Raw genomic sequence first — 17,085 nt, forward strand, 5'->3', positions numbered from 1 at the left:
AAGGTTGGGAAAGAGTTTACTGTAGGTTGGACCAACTGGACCCCCCCCCCCCCCCCGCTTCTTCCCTGCACTGTAACTCACTCTTCCACTCAGCCAAAGCGGTAGAATGTGCTCCTGGAGCTGCTCAGTGTCACGTATACACCAGAGATCTTGTGGAAACAGCCATGTGTGAGCGTGCATAGCGGTGAATGGGAACATTTGGCTGTCAGCTTTGATGGGTCACTGCGATGACCTCACACAATGCTTGTGTTTCCAATGTTCCCGTGTACCTCTCTGCCTGCCTACCTCTGTTACCGTTCCTCTGCATATTCTGCGTTAACCAATGTAACAACGACACCGTGTTTGTAGGATTTATGATGCGGATGTTTCCCAATACTGCTGTGTAATACTTGTATACCCATGGACTGTACATTATCTGAACTGACCAAAATAGTCAAATGGAGCTGACGATGTAAGTTCTTGACGAAGGGAATCAATTGCAGTACATATGTGTGAAAACCCTGCATCAATACGGCATCCCTGTGTCGTCTATGTTCTGTGTCCATTGATTATCCATCTCATGACCCATCAGAATCTTTGAGCCTCTTTGATCTCCTACTAAATCCTTCAGGCTCCATAGCTGGGTCATCTCTGCAGGATGGCCTGGACTTACAGACAGACCTGCTTCAACAGACTGGGTTTTTGAAAGTCACTTTATAACTGAAGAACAAACACTCAAGCTGTTGAAAGGAGAAATTGGACAAACTTGAGCCTTCTTGCCCTGTGATGTTTTGATAAAGAGTTTATTTATTTGCTGACCGTCGCCATTGAAGGGGCCTGGGAAAGTCCAAGGATGTGAATAAAACTGAACTGCAGGTCTGTGTGCTCTTGAAAGGAGTTGTGTTCTACAGCAAACACACCCTCGTCTAAATGATGCCCTGTTTTCCCCAAAGCTAAATGTGTTTTGTTTTCTGTCTGTTTCAGGGAGTGGAGCCACGGCAGTGGTTCAAGCAGCCTACTGTGTACCCCGTAAGGAGAAGGTGGCCATCAAACGCATCAACTTAGAGAAGTGCCAGACTAGTATGGATGAGCTCCTGGTAAGATACACACAGCACCAACTGTTTCTCCTCTGAGCATGTGTGTGTGATCATATCTGAGATGAATGTTGCCATAGACCATGACTTCATTTAGGGGTTGGTCTCTTTGATCAGAGCATGTGCATGGAGTTAGTTCCATTTCTGCTTTTCATTACTAGTCTTCTCCTCGCCCTCCTCCAATCATCTCCATCACTTGTAACATAATTCAGGCTGTTCTCTGACAGAGGATCCACTTACTGCCAGGAAACTATTAGACCACCATGGGACATCTTCCTGAAGTCTCTACTGTGTCTTTATGCCCTTAACTTCATCTTGTGCTGCTGCTCAGAACATCATTTACAACATGCAGTTTATGATTTACCTCAAGAGATGCTGGGATTATTTCATTTGTTTCCCTGCAGATGGATATGACCAGAAGCCCATTTGTAGCTTGACACAGACCTTCCCCCCCTTTCTAACGCACAGTATCATGGCTTAATCTCATTTTGTCAAACCAGCTCCTTTATTTGTGGATTTGTGGTCCACAGTCACTACCTTTTTGCTGACTAGCTTCCTCGTTACATGAATAGCTTACAAATTAGACTGTTTTGAGTTAAAGCTTAAACTAGGCTATGATGAAGCTGTAAATGGGGCCCTAATGTCTCACTAATTGGACTAGCAAAGTTTAGAATTTGGATGTGTGTTAGTGTCAGGAAGCTTTAACTACCAGCTGCCCCTTTGATCCTAAACATTCAGTGGCGGCAGATTCCATGTTTTGGTTAGCACTGGGAAATGATCAGTCATTAACTCAGTCAATCATCTGTTAAGTTGCATGTTAGAAATACCAGAGATGTCTTTCAGACGTTTGTGTATGGAAGATGATGTTTGGAGATGATTGGTGGATTTCTCACTATTCAACCGACACAACTGAACTGAGGAGGAACTCCACCCCCACCCGAGTTCTGGAGGATGAATCAGGGGAATGTTGCTTGTGGATTCTCAGAGCCAGTGGTCACATGGAAAACAGCGAGGTCAGGTTTCCTGCTTGTGGTTTTCCCCCCAATTCCATAGCTCGCTGGGTACCCGGTTAAATGGCGAGGAAGCATTAAATTGAACCCAGATTGCCTCTCTCTCTCTCTCTCTCTCTCTCTCTCTCTCTCTCTCTCTCTCTCTCTCTCTCTCTCTCTCTCTCTCTCTCTCTCTCTCTCTCTCTCTCTCTCTCTCTCTCTCTCTCTCTCTCTCTCTCTCTCTCTCTCTCTCTCTCTCTCTCTCTCTCTCTCTCTCTCTCTCTCTCTCTCTCTCTCTCTCTCTCTCTCTCTCTCTCTCTCTCTTTCCCCCCCCTCTCTCTGAAGAGTCGGCTTCAAAAGTAGATGCTGCAAGTTTTAAAGAAGTCCTTAGTTCTCTTCCTCAATCACAACAGAGGGATTCTTTGCTGCAGTGAAACGGCACAGTCTTTCATTTCCTCTTCTCCATATGCTGCGGTATGTGGTAGTTATTCTTGGCACCGCGTGTGCGACGGACAGACGTATCGGAGTAACACAGGCCAAATGCCCACGTGTTCCTACCAATGTGAAAATGGTATGACTTTCTATAGCGTGATAAATGCTCAGATAAAGTACTGCTCATGCTTCAGTCACACGCTTGAGGTTGCAATGACCCAATGATGTCTCCAGAGACTCCTGAGGTGAAAATAGTTATTTCTGGCCCAGCAGGTGTGATGTTTAAGTGACTCAAGCCAGCAGGTGATGCAGAGGTATAATTTCATCCATGGCAATGAAATTCCGTTTTCCATCAATTGCAGCTCGGCAGTGGCGGAGCCTTTAATTCAGAATCTGAGCGTCTGTGTATGCGCACTGTAGACTGAGACTGGGTCACAGTGAGTGTGTGTTCGGCTCTGACTAAGTGATAGTGACGCAACATTGCCTCTATAGTGGCGCCTCTGTGTGTCTGACATCAGTGTGATTCTGTGGCACCAGTTTGTGACCCAGCACTGCAATCGGATTGTGACAATAGGTCATTTATTTATGTTTTGCTCAGTTTCAAGGTCCTCAGACGCACCGAATACAGCAAAGGCCAAGCATAACAGAGAGAAATACAACAGGCTTAGCCTGATCTATATCCTGCAATGAACTGTAGGCAGCTACATAAATTTTACAAACCTTCCCAAAATGTCTGTTTCTTTCTGCAGACTGTCACTTTACATTTATAGACAAATCACAAGATTTTCTCTATACGACATATCGGCATGAGATGGCATTTAAAGAGCAATCGGCTTGACTCATTTTTTAGGTAGAAGAAGCATTTCTTAATGTTATAAGTAGGGCTGTCAATCGATTAAAAAAAATTAACTAATTAATCGCACAAATTTCTGTAATTAATCGCGATTAATCTATCAAGAAATTAATTGCATTTTTCTACTTAAGACTAAAGCTTATAATGAATATCTTTTAATGTAAAATCATCAAATGAATGTAGAATAAACACAAAGAAAGTACATTTAAATTCAAAAAACATTTTAATGAACAGTGTAAATTCAAAAAAGAAAGCTCTCATCTCTCATCCTCATACAACGTGTGTATTCTTGACACGATGGTTCCTCTCAAGGGTAAATTATAAGAGGTATCTCCCGATGCAACACGAAGTACTTCTCTCAGTCCATCATCCTCTACTGTGCTAACTGGGCGGCAGTTTTTAACAATCCAAGTAACCAAAGAATTGGTTAACCTTTCACTCACGGGTTTCGTCATTCGCCCACGAGTGCCACACTCCTGTAGAGTAGCCTGGCGAGGTCCTGTGGAGGTACTTGCAGCGGGGTGTTTTGCTCTCAGGTGATACGCCAAAGAGGTGGTACTTCTGTGGTAGTTGAATTCGGCTTTGCTTTTGTTTTATCCAAAGAGCCGTCGGACAACTTTTTATACAGAAACTTTCCCCCTAAAAGTCCGTCGTTCGCCATCTTTCTGCCAATGACTCTCTTTTAATAAGAAAAGATGGTTGCCCGCGCAAGTGACCAAAGGTTATGGGTCAGCCACCACCGGAAGTAAACAAAACCGCGTTAATTGCGTAAAATTTTTTTAACGCATTAAAAGTTTAAAATTAATCGCCAAAATTAACGTGTTAACTTTGACAGCACTAGTTATAAGTCTATGATACATGGTTGTGGGGATCAGATTTGATCAGACTATTTTGCCTACTGGTATAGCAACAGAAATATACCACAACCTTTTAGATATTCCTTGTTACATACAGCATGTGTATGTATTGAAATCACTAAAAGATGACAAGTGTGACAAAGTACTGAATAATATTCCCAATATTTGCTTCTTCTTAGGCTTGCTTATGTCCAGACAGATTAATTAGGGATAAATAATGGAATGCTGATAGAGTGAATGTAGTACAGATGGTCATTATCACAATGCCCTTGACAGTGATAACCTACAAGGTTTCCTATAAGCACTCCTGCCAGTGACTTCACTGTGAGCGGATTATTAAATCACATGAGTTGGCCACATGTTGATCTCACAGCATCTCCAGCGCTGCTTCCCCTCAAGCAGTTAGGCTTTGGGAAAATGCTGTGCCTTTTGTGTTTTAGGTGGATGTGTGTTTGATGACAGGGAGGTGCGTCCGTTTTGGTGAGCAGGTTGCACGCACCAACGGCTCACAACCACATACAATAGCCATTTGGGCCACCAAAGAAAGATGGCAGGAAAGAGCCACTTCCCTCCGGCTGTCCATGGTTAGATCCACGTTTGAATGATCTGCAGAGTTGTAAGGGTGGAGAGTTTAATTCATCGTTGATTAATGGTTTCATTGATTAGTTGCTAACTAATAAAGCTGAGAAAGTATTTTAGTCCCATGCCTGTACTGCTGGCCAGTATAAAACATGTAGGTCGGTCAGGGTTAAATGATCTAACTTGAAATAAGTGGATTAAGCCACAGTATTCTCCGACATGTCTGGTGACTGATGGTGATGAGCAGCACAGTGAAATGGCAACTCCAGGAGCAATATTTACTTTTTTTGCTGCAACGGCAAAAAGAAAAGGACATCTTATATTTACACCTGCACAGCTAGGCGTGCACACACACAAATTGGTTGTAGTATGATTGGGTTTGTTATGGGCATATTTCCAATATCTTTGTTGCTGCAGGTTTTGAGTGACCTAATCCTTACAAAACGCCTCTCTGATCCTCGCATTGTCTGCTGAAGAAGAGAGGAAAACCTGCCAGAGCATGATATCCTCCCTGTTCTGCCATTGTCTCTGTGTTCTGGGGTTACCCTGCCCTACAGAGCTGATGACCTACCTCTTCCACACGACTGTGGAAACAGGCTGTATCATTATTATTCTCTCTTAGCCTGTAGCATCCAGGGAGGGACGTGCGGGGCTGCTAATCTGCCCAGATGGACCAAAAGTTATTAGATGGCTTGATTGAATCAAAAACAGCTTTAGATTAGATGTGGAATTGTATGTTGGCTCAGTAATACTTTGAATATCAAAACCTGTGAGGACGGGTGTGGGGACGGGAAATTAATTTGCGTTTATGCAGTAATTCAGAAATTTAAATAACCCCTAAAAGACAACTTCGGTAAAAAAAAAAGGCTTAAAAAGAGAATCACTTTCCTTTGTGACTTAAAGGCGCTGAAATTGTTTAAAGTATCCACATGTCTGAACCACGTCACACTGACTCTGAACAGTTTGCTCATAGTAGATCATTTGGACATACATTTCCTGACAATCATGACATTTTGTAATCACCAATGTATCAGTTCCATTTTGAATGCTTTCTAGTTGTGATAAACTGATATTGTCAGTTTGCCTGACATTGTGTTGCCTTTTGTGAGTGTATGGAATGCAGGGTTGGGCAATGCATCCACCTTTTGCATGGAGAGGCTCTTCTTTATTTTGACTGTCTCTTCACCATACTGTTGTCTTGGTTGTTGTAGTACTGATGTATGTTCATTTGAACATGTCTGTACCTGTCACGGTCCAGTGGTTTGTTTCATCGCCAGCCTGGTTCCACCCTTGTTATGATTCAGAGCAGGTGCTTTCCACTCCCTTTTGTTAAGTCCTTTCTAATGGCATTAAGAAATGACCTCCTTGCCCCGGTCTATGTGTTGTTCATCACTCGTTCTCCTGGCAGAGGCACACTTCTCACGAAGGCCACAGGCTTAATAGTGATGACGCCGCAGCAGAAGGATACTGCTGGTAATGCACATTTTGTACACTAAGCATTTATGCTAATGGAACAGCGGGCTTCGATTGCTCACCACGCGACCCACAAGCATCTATTGATTGATCACTTTAGGCTTAACTAATGTGTTCAGCTGCAGTGTTAAGGTTTCTCATGACATTGGCTTGTGGTGGTCTGAGACTGCATGGACTGAGAACCCGTATGTGAATCTGCTCAAGTTAATGGGAAGATGGGTACATTGGTCTGGCAGAAACAAAAGCCAAATGTCTGTGAATCAGTTGTCCTGCCTCTGAAGTCGGCTCGATTCTTCTGTCTTCAGTCAAATGTCTGTGAAAGTGGTGCCGAAGTGATGGATTAGACCTTTGTGCCAGCATTACCTCAGCTCGCCTGCTTCCCAAGCGACTGGGATCCAGTAAACACACACACACACACACAGAGGGAGGGAGGGAAAGAGTGCTCTGCAGCTGTATATCGGGCCGAGTACTGGCTGTTTCTGCTTTTGCATACATGTGCACTATATTGACCTACCTTATTTTCTCTTGACGTCAGAAGCGGAAGAGCCTCAGGATCTTGGAGAAATTTAAGAATAGCAACATCAAAGATATCGGAATTCATCTTTAACAGCTTTTACACACAATGCCTTGTAGTCGGTGTCAAATGAGAATACTTATCGACCAGGTTCGAGGTGATGAAAGCAATCCTGAATTTTTTAACCGTAATCGTAACAAAATAACACTAATCTATAGTGCCTAACCTGTAGGACCTGGCCCATTTGACCTATAGTACTGGATTCTCATTCCCTGAAGTCAAGTGCTAAGAGCTATCTAGGCAAGCTTTTAGAGGCTGATTGCAAAAAGAAAGTATGAACTGCTGTCTTTGTCTCCCCTCCAAGTGGTTTGTATAATTCAGATTTTCTGGAACCGCTCTCTCTCTCTCTCCTCTTGCCCACAGAAAGAGATCCAGGCCATGAGTCAGTGCCACCACCCCAATATTGTGTCTTACTACACCTCGTTTGTGGTGAAGGATGAGCTGTGGTTGGTCATGAAGCTGCTCAGTGGTGGTAAGTATCCCTTTCTTTATCACACACATGCAGGCATTCTTTGTGTCTTTAAAACCTTCCATCCCCCCATCATCGCTCCACTCTTTGATTCCACAACCCCCAACTTCAGCTTCTCAGTCTGATTGTCAAGACACTGAACAGACCAATGAATATTTTCTGCCTGATCACATTATGAATAGATTTACAACCCCGTACCCTAAGGCGTATGTTGGAGATGACTGATATATTTTCCATGCTTTTGTGTGTGTGGAGGAAGTGACCTACCTGTATTGGCCTATATTGGCAAAATAAAATTGAGGTGGTAGAGGTTAAGTGGATATACTTTCAGCATAGAATCAACAGTAGTTTGACAGACACTGCAAATTCAATAGTTAGGTTCCATAATTCCTTGCTGTGCCCCTGTTGATGAGAGAGTGGCAGGAGGCAGAGCAGGGCTACTTGCAGCCAATAATGTGATGTTGTGATTGTAGGGAATGTGGCAGCAGTGATCCTCATTGTGTCGTGTGTGAGCAGCAGCTCTTTCCAGGCTCTTGCTCTGCACTAGCTAATGACAGAGCCGAGGTAATAACAGCCCACAGGCTGGTGTCATAGCATCCCTCTGGCAGCACTGCAATTAACTAGTAAGAGGTTAAAGATAAAAAAAATGGAGGCATCTACTGCCAGGCTACCATAGGGACAAAGAAACTCAAAATACAGACTACAGCTGGTGTCACAGCTAAACATGAATGATAACAGCTTTCTTCCTTCACCAGCAGTATATTTATATAAAGAGTCAACAGCATACGTATACGTTCCTAATTGCTTCAGCCTGTGAGGTTGCTTTTGAACTCAGTCATTTGGGCTAACATAGCAGAGCCGTGAGCAAATAGCATGGAGATGAAGACTTCCTGTTCCAAATGTTTGAGTTAGATGAGGTCACTGCTTTTTGTTTGTCAAAGATGAAATAATGTGCACTGTGCTGTACACTGAGTAGTTGGTATTGTGAAACAAAAACTGCACGGTGAAGGTTCTGCTGCTTCTCTGTAATGAATAATAAGTCATTGACATTCACCATTCTTTATACCTTATTTAATCTGACACCTTGCTTTTGATTTCCAATGTAACATATTATTGTAAATAATAGAACAGATAAAATGGTCTGGACAAAATTATTGGAGAAGTGATGATTCCTAATTAAAATATTTCAAGCAGGCTATTTTCCTGAATTAGTACCACACGAGTCTGTGTCTTCAATTTGATAATCATTCATTCAGCCTCTTATTCTTGACATGATGGTACACACACTAAACATTTACACCCTGTTCCTCTTAGGTCACCTGTGTACACAGTGTCCCACTGTAATGGATAGTGCCCATGTGGCATGCCTGGCTCACTAGACGCACTCAAACCATGAGTCGCTTGGCAGCTGCCTTGCATCTGGGTTCAGGGCACAGTGCCCGCCAAATGATGTTTGAGAAGGCAGTCGGCCTCACAGCAGGGGGCAGACACCACTCAAGATGGCCTCTTTCGTTCCCCTTAGCCTAGTAAATCGGAGGCCCTTGATGTTGAGTTTTATTGTGTAGAGTAATTAAATGATGGCTGTGGCGACGTCAGCCATGGAGACAGAGCTGAAATGAGCTCTGGTTTATAGACAATCACACCACAGGTCGGAGCATAACAGCCCCACGGGAAGCCAGCTCCTGTCTGGTCTTCTGGTTTGCTGGAGCATAAGAACCCCCCCACCCCACCCCACCCTACTGACTTCTATCCAGCATTGTGCTTTCAGTTATTGAAAGATTGGTGACAGCTCAACACTTGACCTGCCAAAGCCCTGACATATTTTCATACTTGCTTGAAACCACAGATTGCATTTCTAAATGTGTGACTCAAGTATGGAAGAATGAGAATGCCATCAGACTACTGGTAGTACTAAGAGGTTTGAGGTAGGCAGGAAGGCACAGGGCCTCTCAGGGGAACTCCTGCTCAGGGTACAATGTGTGAAACTGAAAATCGTAGACATTCACTGACACCCTTAGGGACAGAGTATGAGTAATGCCAAAGCAAGCAGGGAAATGTGTGATGAGATTAATACGAAGCCTTCGCCGACCTACAATCACTGCTGCTGAGCTCAAATGAATGCCAGTCAAAGTGAAATGCAGCTAGAATAATCCCAGGGAGCTTTGATGGTAACTTTGTTCACAGAATTAAGACTTCCAGGTTACTTTTAGACTCTGCAACCCTCTTCTAGACCAGCATGTCCCTCTCCTCTTCCTCATCTTGGCCTGGCATTCTCCATCAATCTTTGTCACAGCTGGTACCTGCTGTCTTCATCTACTCCTCACTCCATTTTACACATTCCCCCTCTCCCTTAATCTCAAAAAATGTTAAAATCGGGATTTATCTAAGCGCATTTAATTCTGTAACTTAGCCACAGAGAAAGAGAGAGATTTGTATATATATCAAGTGTATAACTCTGAATGATGGGCTGACATTTCCAGAGAATTTGCATGTTTTACAGTCAAGACGCGATATCTTCTTTGAGTGCTGGGGCATGTAGCGCACAAACCAGGCTAACAGGTATCGTTTGCCTTAGGGCTTCTTAGGGACATACTTTTCTTCATACAAAACAAACTCTTGAATTGTGAACCTGTCAGTCGGTTGAAGCGGACTAATGAGGCATGAAGAGTTCAATCAGCTGAATCTGAGGCGAGTTGACAAGGCTGGCATTTGAGTCCATCGTGTGTGTGTGTGTGTGTGTGTGTGTGTGTGTGTGTGTGTGTGTGTGTGTGTGTGTGTGTGTGTGTGTGTGTGTGTGTGTGTGTGTGTGTGTGTGTGTGTGTGTGTGTGTGTGTGTGTGTGTGTGTGTGTGTGTGTGTGTGTGTGTGTGTGTGTGTGTGTGTGTGTGTGTGTGTGTGTGTGTGTGTGTGTGTGTGTGTGTGTTCAGTGCCCCCTCGGTTTTAAAGAAGACTTTCCCTATCTTCATCATCTTACTTTCACTTTGCCAACCTAATCTATAATTTTACGCCCACTGTATCCTCTCTATTGAAATTGGGAAGCATTCACTCTTCTCCTTTTCATCCACACTTAAGTGAGAAGTGAATCACATCCCACATGAACTGCTGGCTCACACCTTCACTTACTTGTTTCCATGCCGCCCACCCCTTACTTGGATGTGACTTTATTCACTTAAACTCCAGTTTCCTTTCTGGCGTACACATTCAGTCTACCTGCCACTTCTTGTCACTTCCTTCCCTCCCTGCAGCCGCTTCAGAGAAGTCGGTGAACATCAGACGGAGCACAGAATCTTTTTAAAGAGCGGGAAGCCTATGTTAGAGAACAGAAGGCATCACTGGGTAGTCACATCACAGAAGCAAGGCTCCACTATTGCTCCACTATTTCTACACTCTGCTTTTTCTTGCTAATTCATTCAAATTGGTTTGTCTCTCTTCCTTCCTTTTTCCCAGCTTTCTAAGTGCAACACTTCCAGGATTTCTTTCAACTCGTACTCCTCCACCTCTTGCGTTTGCTGCATCATAGTGTCTTTGCAGTAACAGTGTGTAGTCTCGGGTGGTGGTGTTGACCCCACAAGGCAACGAGTCCTCCACTGAGTGCTGGAGGCGAGGACATCTTGAGGTGATTGAGCAAATAAATCTCCTGCATCCTGTAGCCTGCTGCTGTTTCCACAGCACAATTACTTTGGGTCTGGATTCGTGTCATGGACACGAGACCATGGACCTTGGAAAGGCCATTTCCAGCCTTTGTTTGTGTTTGTGGGTAAGGGTGTGTGTAAGTCAGGGCGGGTCAGACATATTGTGTGTGTGTGTAATGGTTGTGTTTGTGTATACTACAGTGCGACAATGTATTGCTTGTCAGCCTAGTTCTATTCCTTTTGCCTGTGTCTGCTCTGAGAGTCAGACTGACAGAAGCACCATGACCTGGTCATTTGGGTCCTAACCAGGTAAGGTCATTGAATGGAGCTGTATTATTTCCCCATTCAGCCTGAGCAGCTCAGGGCAAAGACGAACGCTTGACTGAACCACAGATATCTTCCCAAAGCGGCTCACTTCTCACACATGTTTCAGTGTATTCACATTTCCCGTAAAAACAGATCCGTTAAATTGAACTTACATGTCAAATTCTGTGTATAGCTTTTTACATCTTAACGTGAGCAAGCTAAACTGAATAGTAGAGAGAGAGACAGGCAGTAATGACAAGATTGTCAGAAGACAGATCCTGGAGCTGTACTATAGACAATGAATAATGGCACAACTACAAAGGCATGACTGTGACTGCAGCTTTGAGGGCCTGCATGTATTTTTTACTTAGATTGAGATGAGACTCTTTTGGGTGGAAACATGAAACAGACATTCTGGGAGCCCAGACAGTGTGTCACTAATTCAACCTCCAAAAATATCCCTCAGTGGACTCATAAATTCAAATTTTAATGTTCTGTTCTGGGAGTCTGCTCACTCTTTGTCAGCGCTTTCTCTCTAAAATCATGGGAATATAAATGATAATGATAATATACATAATAAACATAATCCCTGTCCTCCCACCATTGGTTTGTTTCGCCATGCCGAATTTAAAATGTCATGGTTATATTTACAGTTAACCATCTCTCTCCTCTTAACAATGCTGACAGCTCACTTCTCCATCCATCCTCTTAGAAAAAATAGATCTTTGGTAAACTCAATATCATTTATCTTAACATTTGAAGATTATCTTGATTGAATGTTTGCCAATATCTAGGAACCTTGTGTTCTTACCACAATATCCTGGTTAAGAGCCGGCTATGGTTGTGTGTTAAGTGACTCTTCATCATGACTGCCTACACTGTTTTTGCTTGACCGTGTCTTTAATCCTGTCCTGTGTTTGTTTGCTAGGCTCGGTGCTGGATGTGATCAAACATATCATCTCACGAGGCGAGCACAAGACGGGCGTGGTGGACGAGCCCAGCATAGCCACGGTGTTGAGAGATGTGCTGGAGGGCCTGGAGTACCTACATAAGAACGGACAGATCCACAGGTAACAACACTCCTGCCCTTTCTCTCTGGCACCATAATAAACCTGACACAGGACTTTTCAACACCATCATGTTTAAGGGCTTTATAAGACTTCACCTTGAGGGTTTTGTGGAATACACGTAGTGACTTTCTCTGTGTTGCTCCCATAATAAAGAGTCATATTGATGTCATGTCCTGCCAACTATGTGGGACCATTTTGTGAACACTCAGATTACTCAGAAAGTGTATAGGATGATGATGTAGATGGCTGATTCTCTTATGCATTCTATTACATCGAATAATAGATTTGTTTTTTGATTGAATTTGAACTTTGATGAGGAATAACACATTTTAAATTATGTTTCATGATGAATATTTCGTTGGGATCATCGTTGGGACAAAGATGTAACACAGAGCCTTAAGAGGGCCTAAAGAAATGCTCTCTAAATAATAGAGCAGTGATGTGCACAAACCTTGCCAGCACATGTTGTTCCTGTATGAATATGAAGAAGGTGTTAACAGCAAAATATGTCGATAACAGATTTGTACACTACAGGAAACTTTGATCTTGAAAGCTCTCCCCTAAGCCGGTTCAAGACCTAACTAAGTCCTTGCACTAAGCTGTGACACTGTGTTGACACACTAGCCCTAGAAGCCATCAGGCTGCCTCATCCTTATTTAATATTCATTACTCACGTTTTCATAAGTCTCCTCCTGTTTTTCCAACCGGTACAGGAGTAAATAATGCAGAGCTTTTTTAGCTTGGTTAAGTGCCTCACAGCTTTCACTGCTGCATGCCAATGAAAGAAAGAAAGAAATACTCTGTTGAAAACAAGATAGCATCTGTGTGCTTGGATGAATGTATTCAACTTGGCCGTGCATATAGAGGTAACAGACAAGGTTATCATCCAGTCATGAAGAAACCCCTTTCAGGTAGATTTGTGGGTTATGTCTGGTTTACATACAGGAGGACATCTGCCTTTCACTCTGAGTAAAGAGTCTAGAGTAGTAAATCATTTAATCATCACACCTTACCAACCCCAGGCTGTGACTTGTGAAACTCAATATGAAGTAACCTCACAGTACTGAAAATGGACGACGTGCTGAGAGGAGTGAAGTCTTGACTTTATGCTCCATGTGTGCGGTGGAAAAGCTCAGTCAGTTGATCGGCGTGTGGTGATGTAACGGCGCGTATATCGCTGTGCGTGTTCTCCCCCGTGTAAGCCAGATCATATGAGTTGGAGCCTCAGGGCAGGGGTGACAAAGGGAGTCAAGGGTGAGGCTGTATAGAGAGGGAGAAAATGTCACATGATACACTCCATCCAGACCAGGGACAGCAGAATGCAATTAGAGTCTCGCGGCCTGGGCTGTGGGCTCACCCAGAGACATTTACCACAAGATGGTGAACTTCTCCACCTCCCCATTGACACCAGCTTGGCAAGTTGGAGACTCAAAGATGCCACTTGTCCTCGAAGTTGAGCTCACTACCCATTCACCGAGGAGGCTTCATGTATACGCCAAGAAAGAGATGAATACCACTAAGCCCTGAAACCAGTTCGCCAGCACTTACCAAACATACCCCTCTCCCCTGGTGTTGCTCTGTATTCATACTCGAGGACAGGCTAGATTTTGTCGTTGGAGTCCTAGACGCTTATTCGAGTGTGAACAAGGCGGTGTTGAGTTTAACGTTGTCGTGAGCGCTCTGCCTAGGTGACCATCATTGCTCATTTCTGATGTCTTGGTGGGGCCTATGGGAAGATTTATGGTAATGATCCAGCAGGGGCGACCTGAAAGCAACATGTGTTTTTGCTAATGAGAGGAAATAATAAGAGAAAAGTGTCAAAAAAATATGAAGATGCAGACTAATTTGTAATTAGAGGAAAAAGGAGAGAGGAGCTTGTGTGGCTTAAAGAGCTTAGGCGACCCTCAATGACTTCTCATAAAGCCTCTCTTAATGCCCTGATAGGGGCACCGGGGTCCTGGCACCAGGATCGGATGCTACAGGAGGTGACCCTGTGGAACGCCAGATGAGAAGGATAAATCTTTTTGACAGTTTCATACCGTGGCTGTTCCCACCTGGCTACTGCCCAGCTAATGTTTTAATAGGCTATAAATATGAGCGGCCCGTAAGTATAGGGTTCGGCCTTCAATCCTTTGAATTGGCATAATTACCTGCGATTCCTCTGGGTCATTTTTTTAACGTATGTGTTAAGGTATGGAAATAAAGGATGTGGAGTTTTGGATTTGAGTTGCTTTAGCGTAGCCTCACTTAGCGCTGCATTGACATTAACAGCAGGTTTGCCTTTTTCACAAGAGTTTTTCTCTTTTCTTTGAACTTGCATGGTGCATTGTGTCGCCACCTCCTCCCTCCTCCTCTTCCTCTCCTGTGAATGTTAATGACTGTCTGCAGCCTTTTCTCCGAGCATTATAGTCTGCTGCAGTGAACCTTTAGTCTTTATGGTTCCTTCCCACTGGAAAGGAATCAGACGGCTTTGATCACTCCTTCTAATGAAGTGGCATCACCACTCGGAGCAGATTCTATTGAAAACACTTTAAAATGGAATAAACATGCATCTTGGATTTGATTATTTCCCTTCGCTGAACAGCAGAGTGTTAAGACTGAAGTAGAGATGATGTCATCTAAGCACAAATACTGGAGCTGTGTTGTAATAGTGATCAACTCCTAGGGCGCTGTCAGCACTCACAACTCTTTACCTTACATACTATGGGCAAACTATATGTTCCATACAGTGAGACGCAACTCGCAAGACTGTAATGTTTCAGTCTACGTCTCTGTTAGCCAGATGGACAAACTAGAACATTTTTTTTTGTCTTATCTTTCAAGTCTTGCTGTTTAGAATCCCAGGTTAGGAGGTTAGGTTAGTTTCTTTATCTGAAATCACTTGAATGGCTTTGTATAAATGATGTTTAAGGGTGTGTTTGTCCCTTCAAGAAGACAACTTATGGTCAACTTTCTGACATACTTTATATAGATGTAGAAGCAGAGAAATTCATCCATAGCATACACTAAACCTTGAACATACATAAGAGGCCTTACTAGGAGAGGCATACTTGTTGTGTAATGAGGGAAGGGGAGGAAAGTATTTTAGGATAACCCTGATCTTGCTTCAGGTGATCCCCTCTTCACCTCCCCTCTCATCCCTAAGAAGCATCATCTCAAATTACCACACACAAATCATCCCCGTTGAATGCAGTAATGCGCGGGGTGAAATTGGAGTATGTGAAGTCGAGTATGCGCTCAATATGTCATGTGAGGTGCCAGGATGTGGGCGATAACGTCCTGATGTCTCCCAGCTGTTCATATCAGAGCAGCTGAAAAGTTTATTGACCAACTGGAGTGGAGAGCACAGATGTCTGGAGAGCAGCAGACTGTTGGATCATCTGTTGGAGGTGTCTTGGAGCCCACCAGCTAACACTGTCACATTCACTCATCTTCCCCTTGTGCTTCATTCCTGTGCGATGGTTATACAACCAAACTTGTCCCAGCTCATCAAGCTCCACATCATGTAGCATAGAGACAGACCTTTCTGTCACCCGATGACTGGAATTGGACGGTTTACTGACTAATGTGCTGACACTTATACTGTCAGCTTCTGCCCTGCAAGTTGTAGTATCGCTCTCTGATTCTCTGGCATGTGTTTCATTATCCCATCACTATGTCACACATGCTGCATTCCTCCCTCTGTGCCTCCGTGTTTACCACTCCCTGGCTTGTCACGATAAGATCCATGATTATGTGGTGTTTTATTGGAGCGCTGTTGGGCGAAAGAAGCCTCTGCTGCTCAGCATTCAGCAGAATTTCAACAAAGATCTTAACTGGTGACCTGTGAACTATGGAGCGCCGTCAGCACACTGTGTTTCAGAGGAGGCTGCTTGTAAAGCTTGTGCATACAGGTTGTGGTGGAGTAATGGGGTCCTGCTCCGCCGTCAATCCTACCCAGAGTTTAGAGGAACCTCGCTCATGGGCTCAAACACTGAGAGAAGAGAGTCAGGGACACTCTCAGGCCCTACATGAACCGGACAGTAGTCCACACTTCACAGACAAGTGAGCCTTTGTTCTTTGGCAGATGTGTCATATCTCATCTCCATAGCAGTACTCCAAAGACCAGTCTATTTTTACATTCATTCAGACCTGTTTGTGTGCTGTGATGATGCAAGAGCATTTTTCTCTCAGCCGAAGCTGCAAGCATTTTACTTCAGCGCCCCCACCTGGTCGTATGGTGAACAGCTCAGTTGTTGACACCTTATTATTGGATGAATTCTCTTCAATTTGTCTGCCAGACATTAAAGTTTAGGGATCAGTCGCAGGGTAATTTGGGTAGATGGAAGTCGTTCAAGGCAATGTAAAGGCAGTGGGTGTTCTGGGATTGCACCACTTTGGAGTTGTGAGTCCTGTTAAAGGTCTGTTTTAAATGTGCGTTCCCATTGTGTAAGCCTCACCTCAGTAGACGGCAGATAGAGCTCCTCTGTGCCGCTCCTGCTGCCATTACTCTTTATTTCCTCGCCTTTCACTTGACCATCAGACTTTATCTGTGGCAAGTCTGTTGCCATGACAACTGTCTGGCTGGTGAGGTGGCAGCATTCATTGTGTGTGTGTGCCTGTCTGTACAATTTTGTGTGTGAGTGTGCACGGGTGCAGACAGTCAGACAGCTGTCCCTGCTGGAGCCTCTTATCGCCACCAGGGGAGGCTGACCAGGGAAGAGCAAATTAACTTCAGGCTGCTCAGACTGTTAATAATGTCTCTAAAAATAAGCCTTCCTCATGTCTCTGTTGTGTTGT

General features: G+C 43.9%; 1 protein-coding gene and 1 long non-coding RNA gene across 5 annotated transcripts in view; both read left to right on the plus strand.

Moving 5' to 3' along the window:
* oxsr1b (oxidative stress responsive kinase 1b) overlaps nucleotides 1–17,085 on the plus strand; it is a 31,588-nt gene that overhangs the window by 6,558 nt on the left and 7,945 nt on the right. For all 4 annotated transcript variants that reach the window (XM_076138063.1, XM_076138064.1, XM_076138066.1 and 1 more), the window contains exons 2-4: nucleotides 964–1,076; nucleotides 7,194–7,302; nucleotides 12,165–12,306. In XM_076138063.1, coding sequence (XP_075994178.1) covers nucleotides 964–1,076; nucleotides 7,194–7,302; nucleotides 12,165–12,306 — 364 coding nt within the window. The remainder of the gene's footprint in view (nucleotides 1–963; nucleotides 1,077–7,193; nucleotides 7,303–12,164; nucleotides 12,307–17,085) is intronic.
* Nucleotides 3,380–4,111, plus strand: LOC142988829 (uncharacterized). The gene is made up of 2 exons (XR_012960629.1): nucleotides 3,380–3,910; nucleotides 3,953–4,111. It is a non-coding gene; the product is annotated as an uncharacterized LOC142988829 (long non-coding RNA).

The sequence above is a fragment of the Genypterus blacodes genome, unplaced genomic scaffold (genome assembly GCF_046128005.1).
Source record: "Genypterus blacodes isolate CSIRO-AG114 ecotype Tasmania unplaced genomic scaffold, CSIRO-AGI_Gbla_v1 ptg000348l_1, whole genome shotgun sequence".
NCBI classification, from domain to species: domain Eukaryota; kingdom Metazoa; phylum Chordata; class Actinopteri; order Ophidiiformes; family Ophidiidae; genus Genypterus; species Genypterus blacodes.